Source organism: Thalassophryne amazonica, chromosome 11 (genome assembly GCF_902500255.1).
Source record: "Thalassophryne amazonica chromosome 11, fThaAma1.1, whole genome shotgun sequence".
Taxonomy (NCBI): Eukaryota; Metazoa; Chordata; class Actinopteri; order Batrachoidiformes; family Batrachoididae; genus Thalassophryne; species Thalassophryne amazonica.
The window spans coordinates 39607953-39625327 of NC_047113.1; the positions used below are offsets into that span (position 1 = coordinate 39607953).

Consider the following 17375-nt stretch of genomic DNA (forward strand, 5'->3'; position numbering starts at 1 on the left):
GAGTTTAGAACCTGCCATGGTAAAGGCCTGATCACCCCACTGTCTATACCTCAACCTTGGAACCACCAGCAGATGTTGGTCTGAGGAGCACAGGGCTTTGCTGGGCTGGTGAAGGGTCAGAATGTCACTGAGGTAAGGCGGTGCGAGGCCATGGATTGAACTAAAGACAAACATCAAGAGTTTAAATTGTATTTGAAACTGAACCGGGAGCCAATGGAGGGAGTAAAGAACTGGTGTGATGTGGTCGTGTTTGCAAGTGCTGGTGAGAAGGCGAGCAGCCGCATTCTGCACCAACTGCAGACGGTAAAGAGAGGCTTGATTAAGTCCAGTGTATAGAGTGTTACAGTAGTCCAGACGTGAACTAATGAAAGCATCGATGGTTTTCTCAAAGTCTCTATGGTTTAGTAAAGGTTTGACCTTGGCTAACTGTCTTGAGTTGGAAAAAGCTTGCTCTAACCACAGTCAATTTGTTTATTGAATTTTAAATGTGAGTCAAAAATCACACCCAGATTCCTGACTGTGGTTGAGCTGAGAGCCAAAATAAGTGATGTTTTTAATTGAATTTACGTGGCTGGAAGATCCAAAGAAGATGAATTCAGTTTTTGATTCGGTCAGACAGAGAAAGTTTTGCGATAGCCAACACTTTATGTCAATGAGATAGAAATGAATGGACTGTGTATCTGAAGAAGAGGTCAGGCAGATAGATTTGTAAGTCATCCACGTGCATATGAAAGGACACATCGTGATGGGCAATAACAGAACCTAATGGCATAATGTACAACGAGAAAAGGGCAGGGCCAGGAATTGAACCCTGTGGCACACCGGAGGTCAGAGGAGCTGGTGAGGAGAGGTCATTAATCATAACAGTAAAGGACCTATTTGAAAGCTATGACCTGAACCACTGCAGTACAGGTCCCTGGAGGCCCACCTGCTGGGCCAGGCGGGTCAGCAGGGTGGAATGGTTCACTGTATCAAATGCCGCAATGAGATCCAGCATAACTAATACTGCAGGTGTCATTCTGCACTTTAAAAAGTGCCGACTCTGTGCTATGGCGTGCTATGAATCCTGATTGAAATTTATAATAAATTTGATTCTGAACCAGGAATGAGTTTAACTGAGTGAAAACAAACTTTTTCAGGGACTTTGGAAAGAAAGGGCAGATGGGACACCGGTCTGAAATAAAAATAATTTTAAAAAGAGGGAAAAAAAGTTAAGACTTGTGCTTTCATTTTAACTTCACAGTTCAAAAAATTTTTCTTCGAAGCAAGTTAGATGACGTAACATAATTTTGTGTGTAAATAATGATAGCATGTTCACGCACTACCAATGTAAAAATATATACAGTTAATCGGTGTTTTTCACTTGCTTTTTACACAACTTAACGTGTTCACACGTTAGCATAACCCAACGTGACCAAGGTGATGCAGGTATTTACCAGCCCACCAGACAGTACATTTCACTTTATCACATTTATTACTAATATGTGAGCACACTGCAGTCAATGTACAATTATCAACAGCCCCCAAAGTGGAGTGTTTTAAGTCTCGTCTGAAGACCCACTTTTATTCTCTGGTTTATAACACTGAGTGAGTTGTGTGATCCTCTGTTTTTATTGGTTTTGTTTTTATTTTGGTAGATTTTAGTGGTTTTATCTTTTGTATGCTGTATGTATGTATTTATTTATTTATCTTGCACATTTTAGTTAATTTTATTTTTAATTTTTGACTGCTGGGGTTTTATCTATCGTGATTCTATTGTATGTGCAGCACTTTGGAACATTTTTGTTGTTAAATGTGCTATATAAATAAAGTGGATTGAATTATATATAAAATGCTTTAGCGATTTTACCTTTGAGAATATCTCGAGGTGGTTATTCTGTAGATGTCTCTGTAGATTTGTTGTGTTCTTGCTGCAGATTACTGCTTCGCATGCTTTACACTTTGTCTTGTTCTCTTTGTCGTCAGATATGAAATGGGCCCATAAATCTTCCCTTCTTTTTCTGCCGGCCGTGGACATTTTGTCGTTTTTTTTTTCTTTCGTGTCTTGTCGTTTTCTCATAGTCTCTTGACTCTCTTTATCTGCCTTTGTCTTCCCATGCGCGGTGGCTTACTTTCTGCTACTGGTTAATAAGCTAAGCTCTGATTGGTTCTCCTTTTGTCTGCTCCCATCTCTTGAGTGGTTGTTTTGCTGTTTCATCTTACCATGATCTTAACCGTCTACTGAATTGGATTTCCGTCTTGTCTTTTTTTCATTGACGTCAATATAAATTAATTTAGTTATAGTTATCGTCTCAATAAGAGTTTTATTTTCATTTTCGTTCTGTTTTCGTCCGCAAAAATATATTTGTGATGGGGAAAAAACAGAAAATATTTTGTCAACGAAAATTAACACTGGCCCTTTGTTGAAATTTTTGAACAGTTTAAAAATCCAACAAAGCGACCGCTGCAGGAACGAAGCTGGGCGAAGGTTCGATGATGCCAATGAAAGTCCAGATTACTTGTTTCGTTAGGGCTACATTGCCCTTCGTTAAGTGCCATGTGACTGGGCCATAAGTCTTACACCTTGCAGCTTGTTCCATGTGTGCTGGGATAATATTCCCCCTTAAATTCTGAGATTCAGTAAGATATGTGAAGGACCAATGGATGTTTTAATACATTTGATATTTAAATGCTTCCTTTTGAATGTGTAAAATTCCTCAAAATTATGACTGCTGTGACACTAGCAGAAAAAAGAATGTGCTGTGAAAAGTTGCACTAATACATAGATGTGCAAAAGCTACAGAGTTTGTGTAGTGTACCATCATGAATTTTACTGACATTCAGGCAAGCACTTGGTGATCCACATGCAAATATTGCTGACACATGAAAAACAATCCATTATTCAGATTATTACTTTATGCCTTTTTTGTGTATCTGTAACTGTATTTCCCTTTTTGCACTGTAGGTGGTGGCATTCCTTCATGCTTTGCTTCTCTGTGAGAAGCTTGATTTTGCCACAGCACTGGTGGTTTGTCCCCTGAACACTGTCCTTAATTGGCTCAATGAGTTTGAGAAATGGCAAAACGGAATGAAGGATGACGAGAGTTTAGAGGTAAACTGTCCTTTTCTAACCTTTCAGCTTGTCTAATTTTTACTTTTATTGACAGCTTATACAGCCTCACAGCTAACAGCACCGTTTATGAAGTTATTTTGTATTCTCAGTTTGAATTTATTATTTATTTACACAGTGTTTATTTTTTTTTTGTCTTTTTGTTGTTTACCAGGTCACTGAGCTGGCTACAGTAAAAAGACCACAGGAGCGAGCATATGCTCTTCAGCGCTGGCAAGAGATGGGAGGGGTTATGATCATTGGCTATGAGATGTATCGAAACCTTACGCAGGGCAGGAATATTAAGAGCAAGAAGCTCAAGGAGACTTTTCAAAAGACACTGGTTGATCCAGGTACATTACCTTTACTTCACGGCTGCAATCAGGTCATAGTTGCTGTTTTTGCAACTTTAACCTGATTAAGTGGGTTAAAATAGGTCTTAAGCTTCTAGTTTGAAAGAAACTGAAAAAAATCAATCACTGAGTACATGCCAGTTACTATGTCAAGTGTCTAAAGGGTGGTAATATTTTTCACTTAAATATTCATATTCCAGTGATGATTATGATGGTGTGTGTGTGTCTTGGTTTTTGTGGTCCCCACACCCATACCACAGGTCCAGACTTGGTGATCTGTGATGAAGGTCATGTCCTAAAGAATGAGGCGTCGGCAGTGTCCAGGGCAATGAACGCCATCAAGACAAGGAGGAGGATTGTGTTAACTGGAACACCTCTTCAAAACAACCTCATTGAATGTGAGACTTTTTAAAAATTGTCAATCTCAGAAGTCAGTTTTTATAGGCTGCTGACGTGATTAAAGCTACAACTAACATATTTTGTTAACTATGAATGATGACGGCGATTAATCGACTAATCAGACAATAGGGTACCACAGTATCTTTTGAACCCTGTGTGATATCACTGCGGTATTGTATCACTTCTGTTCCGGAGCACAGCGGTGTTTTGCTGTATCTGTTAGCTGTTTAATCTGCGTAGTTAGATTGATCTAGATAACGATTTGTTTCACAGTGTAATCTTGACGTGCCTCAACTAAAGCACTCCCTCTGCTGAATCACCTCTAAATTATTTACACATTATTCACGTTGTGTGTTTTTAGGAATCCGCTAGCTTAGCGCAGCTACTAGCTCTTAGCCGGTTTAGCATGGCGGCTTCTCCTGTCTCTCCCGCACTTTTCTGCTCTGGGTGGGAAATGTTTAGTTATTCCTCGGCCTCCTTTAGCAGTAATGGTACTTGTAATAAGCGTAGCTTATTCGTAGCTTTGGAGGCCAGGCTGGGCGAATTGGAGACTCGGCTCCGCACCTTGGAAAATCCTACAGCTAGCCAGTCCCCTGTAGTCGGTGCGGACCAAGGTAGCTTAGCCGCCGTTAGTTCCCCTCCAGCAGATCCCGAGCAGCCGGGAAAGCAGGCCGACTGGGTGACTGTGAGGAGGAAGCGTAGTTCTAAACAGAAGCCCCGTTTACACCGCCAACCCTTTCACATTTCTAACCGTTTTTCCCCACTCGGCGACACACCCGCCGAGGAACAAACTCTGGTTATTGGCGACTCTGTTTTGAGAAATGTGAAGTTAGCGACACAAGCAACCATAGTCAATTGTCTTCCGGGGGCCAAAGCAGGCGACACTGAAGGAAATTTGAAACTGCTGGCTAAGGCTAAGCGTAAATTTGGTAAGATTGTAATTCACGTCGGCAGTAATGACACCCTGTTATGCCAATCGGAGGTCACTAAAATTAACATTGAATCGGTGTGTATCTTTGCAAAAACAATGTCGGACTCTGTAGTTTTCTCTGGACCCCTCCCCAATCGGACCGGGAGTGACATGTTTAGCCGCATGTTCTCCTTGAATTGCTGGCTGTCTGAGTGGTGTCCAAAAAATGAGGTGGGCTTCATAGATAATTGGCAAAGCTTCTGGGGAAAACCTGGTCTTGTTAGGAGAGACGGCATCCATCCCACTTTGGATGGAGCAGCTCTCATTTCTAGAAATCTGGCCAATTTTATTAAATCCTCTAAACTGTGACTACCCAGGGTTGGGACCAGGAAGCAGAGTTGTAGTCTTACACACCTCTCTGCAGCTTCTCTCCCCCTGCCATCCCCTCATTACCCCATCCCCGTAGAGACGGTGTCTGCTCCCAGACCACCAATAACCAGCAAAAATCTATTTAAGCATAAAAATTCAAAAAGAAAAAATAATATAGCACCTTCAACTGCACCACAGACTAAAACAGTTAAATGTGGTTTATTAAACATTAGGTCTCTCTCTTCTAAGTCCCTGTTAGTAAATGATATAATAATTGATCAACATATTGATTTATTCTGCCTTACAGAAACCTGGTTACAGCAGGATCAATATGTTAGTTTAAATGAGTCAACACCCCCGATTCACACTAACTGTCAGAATGCTCGTAGCACGGGCCGAGGCGGAGGATTAGCAGCAATCTTCCACTCCAGCTTATTAATTAATCAAAAACCCAGGCAGAGCTTTAATTCATTTGAAAGCTTGACTCTTAGTCTTGTCCATCCAAATTGGAAGTCCCAAAAACCAGTTTTATTTGTTGTTATCTATCGTCCACCTGGTCATTACTGTGAGTTTCTCTGTGAATTTTCGGACCTTTTGTCTGACTTAGTGCTTAGCTCAGATAAGACAATTATAGTGGGTGATTTTAACATCCACACAGATGCTGAGAATGACAGTCTCAACACTGCATTTAATCTATTGTTAGACTCAATTGGCTTTGCTCAAAATGTAAATGAGTCCACCCACCACTTTAATCATACTTTAGATCTTGTTCTGACTTATAGTATGGAAATTGAAGACTTAACAGTATTCCCTGAAAACCCCCTTCTGTCTGATCATTTCTTAATAACATTTACATTTACTCTGATGGACTACCCAGCAGTGGGGAATAAGTTTCATTACAGTAGAAGTCTTTCAGAAAGCGCTGTAACTAGGTTTAAGGATATGATTCCTTCTTTATGTTCTCCAATGCCATATACCAACACAAGGCAGAGTAGCTACCTAAATTCTGTGAGTGAGATAGATTATCTCGTCAATAGTTTTACGTCCTCATTGAGGACAACTTTGGATGCTGTAGCTCCTCTGAAAAAGAGAGCCTTAAATCAGAAGTGCCTGACTCCGTGGTATAACTCAAACTCGCAGCTTAAAGCAGATAACCCGTAAGTTGGAGAGGAAATGGCGTCTCACTAATTTAGAAGATCTTCACTTAGCCTGGAAAAAGAGTCTGTTGCTCTATAAAAAAAGCCCTCCGTAAACCTAGGACATCTTACTACTCATCATTTATTGAAGAAAATAAGAACAACCCCAGGTTTCTTTTCAGCACTGTAGCCAGGCTGACAGAGTCAGAGCTCTATTGAGCCGAGTATTCCTTTAACTTTAACTAGTAATGACTTCATGACTTTCTTTACTAATAACATTTTAACTATTAGAGAAAAATTACTCATAACCATCCCAAAGACATATCGTTCTCTTTGGCTGCTTTCAGTGATGCCGGTATTTGGTTAGACTCTTTCTCTCCGATTGTTCTGAGTTATTTTCATTAGTTAACTTCCTCCAAACCATCAACATGTCTATTAGACCCCATTCCTACCAGGCTGCTCAAGGAAGCCCTACCATTATTTAATGCTTCGATCTTAAATATGATCAGTCTATCTTTATTAGTTGGCTATGTACCACAGGCTTTTAAGGTGGCAGTAATTAAGCCATTACTTAAAAAGTCATCACTTGACCCAGCTGTCTTAGCTAATTATAGGCCAATCTCCAACCTTCCTTTTCTCTCAAACGTTCTTGAAAGGGTGGTTGTAAAACAGCTCACTGATCATCTGCAGAGGAATGGTCTATTTGAAGAGTTTCAGTCAGGTGTTAGAATTCATCATAGTAGAGAAACAGCATTAGTGAAGGTTACAAATGATCTTCTTTTGGCCTCAGACAGTGGACTCATCTCTGTGCTTGTCCTGTTAGACCTCAGTGCTGCTTTTGATACTGTTGGCCATAAAATTTTATTACAGAGATTAGAGCATGCCATAGGTATTAAAGGCACTGCACTGCGGTGGTTTGGATCATATTTATCTAATAGATTACAATTTGTTCATGTAAATGGGGAATCTACTTCACAGACTAAGGTTAATTATGGAGTTCCACAAGGTTCTGTGCTAGGACCAATTTTATTCACTTTATACATGCTTCCCTTAGGCAGTATTAGACAGCATTGTTTAAATTTTCATTGTTATGCAGATGATACCCAGCTTTATCTATCCATGAAGCCAGAGGACACATACCAATTAGCTAAACTGCAGGATTGTTTTACAGACATAAAGACATGGATGACCTCTAATTTCCTGCTTTTAAACTCAGATAAAACTGAAGTTATTGTACTTGGCCCCACAAATCTTAGAAACATGGTGTCTAACCAGATCCTTACTCTGGATGACATTACCCTGACCTCTAGTAATACTGTGAGAAATCTTGGAGTTATTTTTGATCAGGATATGTCCTTCAATGCGCATATTAAGCAAATATGTAGGACTGCTTTTTTGCATTTGCGCAATATCTCTAAAATTAGAAAGGTCTTGTCTCAGAGTGATGCTGAAAAACTAATTCATGCATTTATTTCCTCTAGGCTGGACTATTGTAATTCATTATTATCAGGTTGTCCTAAAAGTTCCCTGAAAAGCCTTCAGTTAATTCAAAATGCTGCAGCTAGAGTACTGACGGGACTAGAAAGAGAGAGCATATTTCACCCATATTGGCCTCTCTTCATTGGCTTCCTGTTAATTCTAGAATAGAATTTAAAATTCTTCTTCTTAGTTATAAGGTTTTGAATAATCAGGTCCCATCTTATCTTAGGGACCTCATAGTACCATATCACCCCAATAGAGCGCTTTGCTCTCAGACTGCAGGCTTACTTGTAGTTCCTAGGTTTTTTAAGAGTAGAATGGGAGGCAGAGCCTTCAGCTTTCAGGCTCCTCTCCTGTGGAACCAGCTTCCAATTCGGATCAGGGAGACAGACACCCTCTCTACTTTTAAGATTAGGCTTAAAACTTTCCTTTTTGTTAAAGCTTATAGTTGGGGCTGGATCAGGTGACCCTGAACCATCCCTTAGTTATGCTGCTACAGACTTAGACTGCTGGGGGGTTCCCATGATGCACTAAGTGTTTCTTTCTCTTTTTGCTCTGTATGCACCACTCTGCATTTAATCATTGGTGATTGATCTCTGCTCCCCTCCACAGCATGTCTTTTTCCTGGTTCCCTCCCTCAGCCCCAACCAGTCCCAGCAGAAGACTGCCCCTCCCTGAGCCTGGTTCTGCTGGAGGTTTCTTCCTGTTAAAAGGGAGTTTTTCCTTCCCACTATTGCCAAGTGCTAGCTCACAGGGGGTCGTTTTGACTGTTGGGGTTTTTACGTAATTATTGTATGGCCTTGCCTTACAATATAAAGCGCCTTGGGGCAACTGTTTGTTGTGATTTGGCGCTATATAAATAAAATTGATTTGATTTTGAATTGATTTGATATCGCGGGATTTGACCACTTAAGGGGACCTCTGCTCTGTTGCGCAGTATATACACAGCATAACTTCACATGGATAAATGTGTACTGTTTTGTTTTCGGCTGCAATCATTGAAGAAGTCGCAAAAAAGTTTTTTTTTTTTTTTTTTTTTGCTTGGGTCCCAGTGGAGAAGAAAAGGCGAGGCAGGTGGGAGACGTCGTGTCTATAAGTGTTAGCCTACACAGCTCACCAGAGTAGCTCCATTCTCTTGCCTGCAAAACCGCATCAACACGTTTGTGCTCAGAGTCATAAACACACCGCAACACATGTCCAATTTCCTACCACATTGTCACTTTTTCTTTGCATTTTCCCTTTGTTTGTGTGTAATTTGCCCAAAAACCCATTAAAAATGCTGTGGTTGGTCCTCCGGAAGTAGAGATATTCAGGGCTGTGAAAACTCTGCAGATTTCATCATTTGGGGGGGATGTTTAGTGTTGTACTCTTTAATCGTGATCGTGACTGAGTTTTTAAAATGCTTATCCCAAAGTGTCCTTTTTTTTTTACGACATCATGCAAGTTTTAGAAGTCCACGGACACTGATCTGTGTGTTACAGATACAAATCAGTTTCCTCGGATCCGCAGAGTTTCGAGAAGAATAAATGCCACTCAAAGCCTGGCTGTTACGACAGTTGTTGTAAAGCGGGACTGGTTGGTTGCTGCGGTGTGGCTCCTGTGCGAAGCTTAAGCTAAACGTAGCATGTGGACATCGCAAAAAAAAAAGAAGAATTTTGCGGCATCTCTGTGTCACGGACCGACGTCGCACAGAGAGATGGTGAGAAAGACTGTTTGAAAAAGTCTGATAATGACAAGAAACCGTGGAATTGTCGCTGGCTTCATGAACACATCTGGAAGATAAAAGCGAACTGTGCCCTTAGGAAACATGGTAAGAATTTTTCTTGCTGGAAAATAAACATTACTGTTCAAACAGGACTTTAGAAAAGATTATGTGCCTTTTTTTTCTTTCATTAATCTAGACTTTCTTTCATTGGAAAAAAAGACGTGGCTTTGAATGAATTTAGGCTACATGAATTTACACAACAATGTAAATTAGATTTTATTAATGGGACTTTTTCATGGGAAAAGACATTGTGGATTTACAGGAATTTACACAAGAATGTGTGGCTGTTTTACTATAAGGTGTGTTATTGATATTTTACCATGATTTTTAAAATATTCTACCATGATTTTTAAAATATTCTACAAGCTTTAGCTGTGGTTTTTGAAATGCTTTAACAGTCTTTTCAGTCTTCATAAATTTCATGTAGTTTAAATGATCTGAGTTAATGCATAATTTTTTTTACAATTAAAAGGAAAATCGTTCCAGGTCCTACTTTGTCATATTCTGTTATTTCAACATCATCACTGACAGTTCAAGTGAAAGGTTGAATCTAGGACCATTTAAATAGCCACTTCTTTTGAGATTTGTTCTTCTAGGAGATGCTGAAAATGTGTCATTAGATAAAAATTGAATTTGGTTTCTGGGGCCCCACAAGGACCTAGACCCCGAACTTCTGCAAATTTTCCTTGGATTTCACAATTTTTCATTACAGCCCTGGATATTACATCATATGTGTCATATTTTACCCCTTTAGCGCCTGTCCTCAAACTAGACTGCAGTACCTAGTTAGTGCATTGTTAATCGGCTGCTCATAATCGATGTCTTGGAGGAAATCGACTGTACAAGAGGTTCCTTATTTCATTCTCTTGGGAGAGCCCAAAGTAACAGAAATTCAAGATGAGAAAATTAAACAACCTTTTCAAAACACTGATTTGCAGGTTAAAAAAAAATCTGATTACTGCTAATACAAAAACTGGGAAAGTGTGCTTCCATATTAAATACAGTGTTGGACTCTAAATGTAATTGTAGCTGTAGGGACGCCATAGGTTTTTGTGACTCTGAAAGCAGCCAGCTTGTAAGCAGTTGTGTATTTAAATTTACTAGTATCTTACAGTGAAGCACTGAACTCAACCCACCTGGTGTCATGTGTAAGCAGCCTTAAAGACGGACAGGTTTAATTTAAAGCCAGACCAAGCTTGTTTGTATTTGTGACTAAATTTCCTGGTGCAATGTTTGTTTCCTTATCAGACCACTGCATGGTGAATTTTATCAAAGAAAACTTGCTTGGGTCAGTTAAGGAGTTCAGGAACAGGTTCATTAACCCCATCCAGAATGGGCAGTGTGCTGACTCTACCCTACACGATGTGCGCATCATGAAGAAGAGGGCTCACATTCTCTATGAAATGCTTGCTGGCTGTGTCCAGGTAATACAGTGGTTTAAACACTACAACTATTTTGGGACCTGTTCAGGTATAATCTCTTAAGTTAAGCTTGGTTACAGAGAGTGATGTATTTTGCTTCTCTGCAATCTGTTCCACAGAGGAAAGATTACACGGCACTTACCAAGTTCTTGCCTCCAAAGCATGAGTATGTGTTGTCAGTGAGAGTGACCCCACTGCAGTGCAAACTCTATAAATACTACCTGGAGCACTTCACTGGTGAGTGAGGACAATCTTCTAATGTACTTATTAATTTTAGCAGCCAGTGCTCTTTAGTCAAGTCAGAGGATGGATACTTCACTCAATATAAACAATACGGTACTGTGTGTAACTCTGTCTGGAGCCAACAGTTGTCAGAAACTGAGTTACCGTGCGAGATGGAGACGAGTGAGAGAAGCCACCAAGACATCCATGACAACTCTGGAGTTACAGGCTTCCGTTGCTGCAATTAGATTGTCCTATAAATGTTTGCAATTCCAAAAAGCGATGCAATTTTTTCATTAACACCTTTGAATTAATGCTGTCTACACCACAAGTACATTTTGCATCTTGAGTATTTTCAGTTCAACTCCATTGCAGAGGTGTCCAGAGGCAAAATTACAAAAATGGCATCATAGTTAAGGACCTGACTGTATTTCCTGTGACTAAAGCTGAAAAAAAAAAAGCCAAATGCTGGGATTTGAAATCTAAAGTAAATGTTATGAAGCAACTGTCACTTTGCATATCAGTTTTTCTCTGCCTTTTTTTGTTGTATTGTAATATATGTATTTTATGTTATTATATTTATTATTTAATATATTTACTTTGTAGATTTAATAATTTGTATGCTGATTTAAAAATGTCTACGTTGGTAGGTACCATCATAATTGTTGCATACAAATGCAAAAAAAACCAAAAAAAAAACACCAACAATCTTCTGCCTCACACATTTGCTTTGTATGCAGGTGTGGGAACTGTCATGGAAGGTGGTCGGGGCCGTACAGGGACCAAACTCTTTCAGGATTTCCAAATGCTCAGCAGAATTTGGACTCATCCCTGGTGCCTTCAGCTGGACTACGTCAGCAAAGAAAGCAGGGTAAGCTTGGGAAAACAAGTCTAACCAACTCAAAAACTAAGAATACATGATGCAAATCGCCCACTGCATGAAAGCAATAGATATGGCTCCTGCCATGTTGTACACCAGGGAACAATACACACGGCCACCACAGCACTTAATTAAAAGGAAAAAATGCTCCTGTTTGGATTTCTTTCTCTGACAACAATTAACGGCTAGTGACTAACTTACATTGTGTGTGGATAAGATGCACTCAATGTCAGTAGGAACAGCATCTGTCCAATCTGGTATCACACATTTTATTTATTTTTTGGTCTTTTATTATGGATTTTGTGAACATATCAGCTGACACAGACCGCAGAAGCTTCACAGCTTCACCTTGATGTAGTGCATGTTTTGCTTTGTTTGATTGGTTGCCTGGAAAGATGTTGCAGTAATGTCACCAGCATTTCTCTGAAAAGTTCAGAGATTTTCAACTTAATGCATTTGGACTGGTTGCATACACAATAAAAGCAGAGCACTCTGAACACAAATGCCGATTTTTTTTTTTCCTCTCTCTCTCTGTTTCTCTGTCTCTCTCTCTCTCTGTGTGTGTGTGTGTGTGTGTGTGTGTGTGTGTGTGTGTGTGTGTGTGTGTGTGTGTGTGTGTGTGTCCCCACATGCTGCTGCGTATGATCAGTTCTTGTCTTGGAAGATTTAAATAAGACACTTGTTTAGGGAAAAAAAAAACCAAAACAAGATTTGGACACGGTGGCCTTATGCATTATTCCTGCTATTCACAATCCATCTCTTTTTCATTTGACTTGCATCATTACAGTCAATTTTGACCTGAGTGCACTTTGTTGCAGGGTTTTTTTGATGAAGACAGTATGGAAGAATTCATTGCCTCAGAAACAGAAGAGTCTTCTATGAGTCTGACCTCTGAAGATGAGAAAAATGAGTAATAAAATTCATTTCGATTTCCCCTGTGTGCACATTTATGCAGAAGACCATTTAATGGCTGCTCTCTGAAATGTTATTCTTGCCCTGTTTCTTAAAGCAGTGTGTCTTTTTTAATAGGAAAAAGAAAAGGGGAAGGGGTAAAAAGAAGGCATCTCATAAGTCAGACAGTGATGATGTGGAGGTCATCAAAGAGTGGAACTCCAGCTCTCGGGGCAGGAATGGAGAAACAGGCCGAAACAGACCAGAGCCTGTAGAAGAACGTGAGTGTCATATATTCAACTGTGATTAAGTCGCAGTCTATTTTCCCACAGCCAGGTGGAACGTGTGCATCCCGTGTGCGGTCCTCAACACAGAGGCACGTGCCTGCTGGATCATGTACAGAGAAATGTGTCACATGACCAAAATTCAAATTTATTAATTTATATAGCCTCAAATCACAAGGTCACCTCAAGGTGCTTCACAAAGATCATTTAAAAAGCAGAACAAAATGAATTAAAAGATTAAAAACATAATAAAAAAATTTAAACAAATAAAAAGAATAAAAGAAGACATAAAACCATAAAATAATATAAAACATAAAATAACAAAATACTGGTGATAAAACAAGGGAAAAAAATGTCTTCAGTCTAGGCTTAAAAGTCTCCACAAAGTCCGATTGACAGATCTGCATGGGCAGATCGTGCCACAGAGCTGGGGCACGGTGAGAAAATGCTCTGTAACCCGCCAATTTTTTTTTTTTTTTTTTTTTAACCCTAGGGACACACGGTCCTGCACCCTGTGAAGGGTGGCCTGAGGCGGTACATAGGGCTCAACCGGGTTGGCCAGGTAAGGAGGTGCCAGTCCTTGAACAGTTTTGTACGCCAATAACACCTTAAATTCTGATCTTCAAGAGACTGGAAGCCAACGAAGAGATGCCAAAAGCCGGTGTAATGTGGTCAAATGTTCTGCTTTGTGTCAGAAGTCTGGCAGCAGCATTTTGAACCAGTTGAAGACCCCTAATACTGGACTACGGTTAACCAGCGTTACGGGAAACAGCGCATTGCAGTAGTACAATCTGGAAGAGATAAAAGCATGAATCAAAGTCTCAGCATCAGCCATAGACAGAATGGGATGAATCTTTACAGTATTTCGCAGATGGAAAAAAGCAGTCCTTGTAATGTCTGTGATCGTCACTGAGTTTTTAAAATGTCTATCGCAAAGTTCTTTTTTATGACATTGTTCAAGTTTTATTCGCGGCGGTCTACAGACACTGATCTGTGCGTTACAGATACAGATCGGTGTTCTCGGATCCACGGAGTTTTCGAGGAGGAAAAATCCCTCTCTCAAAGTCTGGCTGTTGTGACAGTTGTTGTAAAGCGGGACTGGTTGGTTGCTGCAGTGAAGCTGCGTGGCTCCTGTGCAAAGCTTAAGCTAAATGTAGCATGTGGACATCGCAAACCTTTAGAGCGCTAAAGTTTTTAAAAGAACAATTGTGCAGCATGTCTGTCACAGACCGACGTCGAACAGAGAGAAGATGGCGAGAAAGACTGTTGAAAAAGTCTGATAAGGACAACAGTCTGCGGAATTGTCTCTGGCTTTATCAACACACCTGAAAGATAAAAGAAACGGGGAAAGCAAACTGTGCTCTCAGGAAACATGGTAAGAATTTTTCCTCTCTGGAAAATAAACGTTTTGCTGTTCAAACAGGATTTTGGAAAAGATTATGTGACCTTTTTTCATTAATCTAGACTTTCTTTCATTGGAAAAAAAGACTGGCTTTGAATGGGTTTACATGAATTTACACAAGACTATAAGGTATGTTACTGATATTTTACCATGCTTTTCAAAATATTCTCCAAGCTTTATTTGTTTTTGAAATGCTGTAACAGTCTTTTCAGTCTTCATGAATTTCATATAGTTTAATTGTTCTGAGTTCATGCATTATTTGGTTTACAGTTAAAAGGAAAATCATTCCAGGTCCTACTTCCATGTCATATTCTGTTATTTCAACATGATCATTGACGGTTCAAATGAAAGGTTGAATACAGGGTCATTTAAATATGGGGCCAAAAACAGATCCCCACGGAACCACAAACTTCAAGCCCCCAAGATCAAAGGTAGTGCTATTGCACAAAACGCAGTGAGAACAACCGGACAGATATGACGTCAATCACGCAAGAGCAGTTGCAGTAATCCCAAAACGATTCTCCAGCCTATCAAGTAAAATATGATCAACTGTGTCAAATGCAGCACTGAGATCCAACAACACCAAGACTGTAGTGGTATCCTAGTCTGCTGCTCGCAGAAGATTATTAACTACTTTAATAGATCATTAACTACTTTAATAAGTGCTGTCTCTGTGGAGTGATTTTTTTTTTTTTCTTCTAAAAGCAGACTGCAATGGCTCAAAAGGATCATTCTCAGTAAGGTGGTCCACGAGCTGCTGTGAAACCACCTTTTCCAGAATTTTAGAGAAGAATGGTAGATTTGATATTGGCCTACAATTTTTTTAATACACCATCGTCAAGATTGGATTTCTTGAGTAATTGTTTGACCAGTGCAGATTCAAAACATTTTGGAACAAATCCAGAAGTTGGTGAAAGATAAATCGTTTCCAGCACAGGCAGACCAAGAGTGGGTCACAGATCCTGGAACAGTTTTGTTGGTATGGGATCAAATTAACAGGTTGTGCTTTTTGTAAACATCGCAAGTTTCGTCAGCACACCTAGTGAAATACTATCAAATTCTGCAAATCTAGGCAACGTCTGAACGGTAGCCCCCACCTCAGTAGCTGACTGCAGTGACTGGACCAAGGTATGCTAAGATATGCTCGACCTAAAATCTTTGATTTTGTTTTCAAAATAATCCAGGAAATCTTGTGCTGAGAAAGGAGAATGACTAACAGGTGGCAGTCCATGAATGAGAAATGCTACCGTATCAAACAAAAACTCGGTTATGCTTGTTTTTGTTGATCAGTTCAGAGTAATAGGCCTGCTTCGCAGCCAATAGTGCGTGCTTATAAACTAAAATAGCTTCACGCCATGCAATTTGGAACTATGCCATTTCTGTTCCAAACCTCTAGCCTTCTGCCTAAGGTCGTGAAAGTAACCGTTGAACCAAGGCAGCTGTGACTTGGGAAGGCAATTAATAGAGGAGGTGCAATCTTATCAAGTGTGGTTTTTAGTGCTAAATTCAAGCTATACTCAAGATTGTCCACTGACTGAACATTCACCAAACTTGAAGTTAAAATTTCAGGCAGTCTAGCTTCGAGTTTAGTTGAAGGTTTAATACGTTGCCGCAGCAATAGATAAGGTTGTTGTTCCACTAAATGCGTCAATGTAAATGTAAACCTAAAGCCACATGTGAGAACCAAATACAGGGTATTTCCACTAATGTGTGTCAAATCCTGAATGTATTGCTGGAATCCCAATGCATCTACAATTTCCATAAATGATTTACAAAGGGGATCAGAGGCTTATTCATATGAATGTTAAAGTCACAATAATCAAGATGTTATCTGCACTAGTTACCAGACTAAAGATGAATGCACCAAATTAATCTAAAAAAAATCTGAATATGTGCCAGGAGGCCTATAAACAGTGACAATGTAACATAACTGATTTCCATTTTTATGATCTTGGCAATGCATAGTATCATAGGAATAACGAAGAATCAGATGCTCAAATGAATTATATTTATGACCCCCAACAGTTAATATGTTAAACCTGGATTTGTAAATAAAAGCAACACCCACCGCCTTTCTTCACATCACGAGAAACATAACTAAATGTGGACGCCGGTGGGCAGGCCTCATTCAGAGGAAGGACAACTGTGGATTTAAGACAGTTTTCACATAACCCAAGCATATCTAGACAATCATCCATAATTAAATTACACTTACTTACCCTAGTGGTATTTCCATTACCATTGTTGGTACTGAAGAAAAAAAAAATGTTATTACCTGTGGTAATGTCTGTGTAGAAGATACAAGTTATTATGTATGTGTGACTTTGCACATGTGCATATGATTCTGACTGGTTATGAGGTTCTGAAATGGCTTAATAAGGAAGCGACTGTTTTTGTTTTTTTGTTAGTGTATTATTTTGTAACTTGGGTGGGGTTCAATAAGTTTTACTTCTCCCCATTCCATTTTGAACATCAGTGTAACATTGGTATTGTTGTTGTCTGATTTAAGTAAATTTTGGACTTCTTTTACAGTTTTGTTTGGCCTGCACTAAGGCTTGCTAGACATATACACTGAACAAAAATATAAATGCAACACTTGTCTTGTTTTTGCTTCCATTATTCATGAGCTGAACGCCTAAAAGGTTTTCTATATACACAAAACAAAAGACCTATTTCTCTCAAATATTGATCACAAATCTGACTAAATCTGTTAGTGGGCACTTCTCCTTTACTGAGATAATCCATCCCACCTCACCGGTGTAGTACAGTGAGGAAA

At 39.6% G+C, this 17375-nt stretch overlaps 1 protein-coding gene across 1 annotated transcript in view; it reads left to right on the plus strand.

Moving 5' to 3' along the window:
* atrx (ATRX chromatin remodeler) overlaps positions 1-17375 on the plus strand; it is a 124401-nt gene that overhangs the window by 59821 nt on the left and 47205 nt on the right. Inside the window, exons 17-24 of the mRNA XM_034181272.1 lie at positions 2945-3091; positions 3264-3441; positions 3702-3839; positions 10748-10923; positions 11040-11157; positions 11883-12013; positions 12841-12932; positions 13052-13194. Of these exons, the coding sequence (XP_034037163.1) occupies positions 2945-3091; positions 3264-3441; positions 3702-3839; positions 10748-10923; positions 11040-11157; positions 11883-12013; positions 12841-12932; positions 13052-13194 (1123 nt within the window). The remainder of the gene's footprint in view (positions 1-2944; positions 3092-3263; positions 3442-3701; positions 3840-10747; positions 10924-11039; positions 11158-11882; positions 12014-12840; positions 12933-13051; positions 13195-17375) is intronic.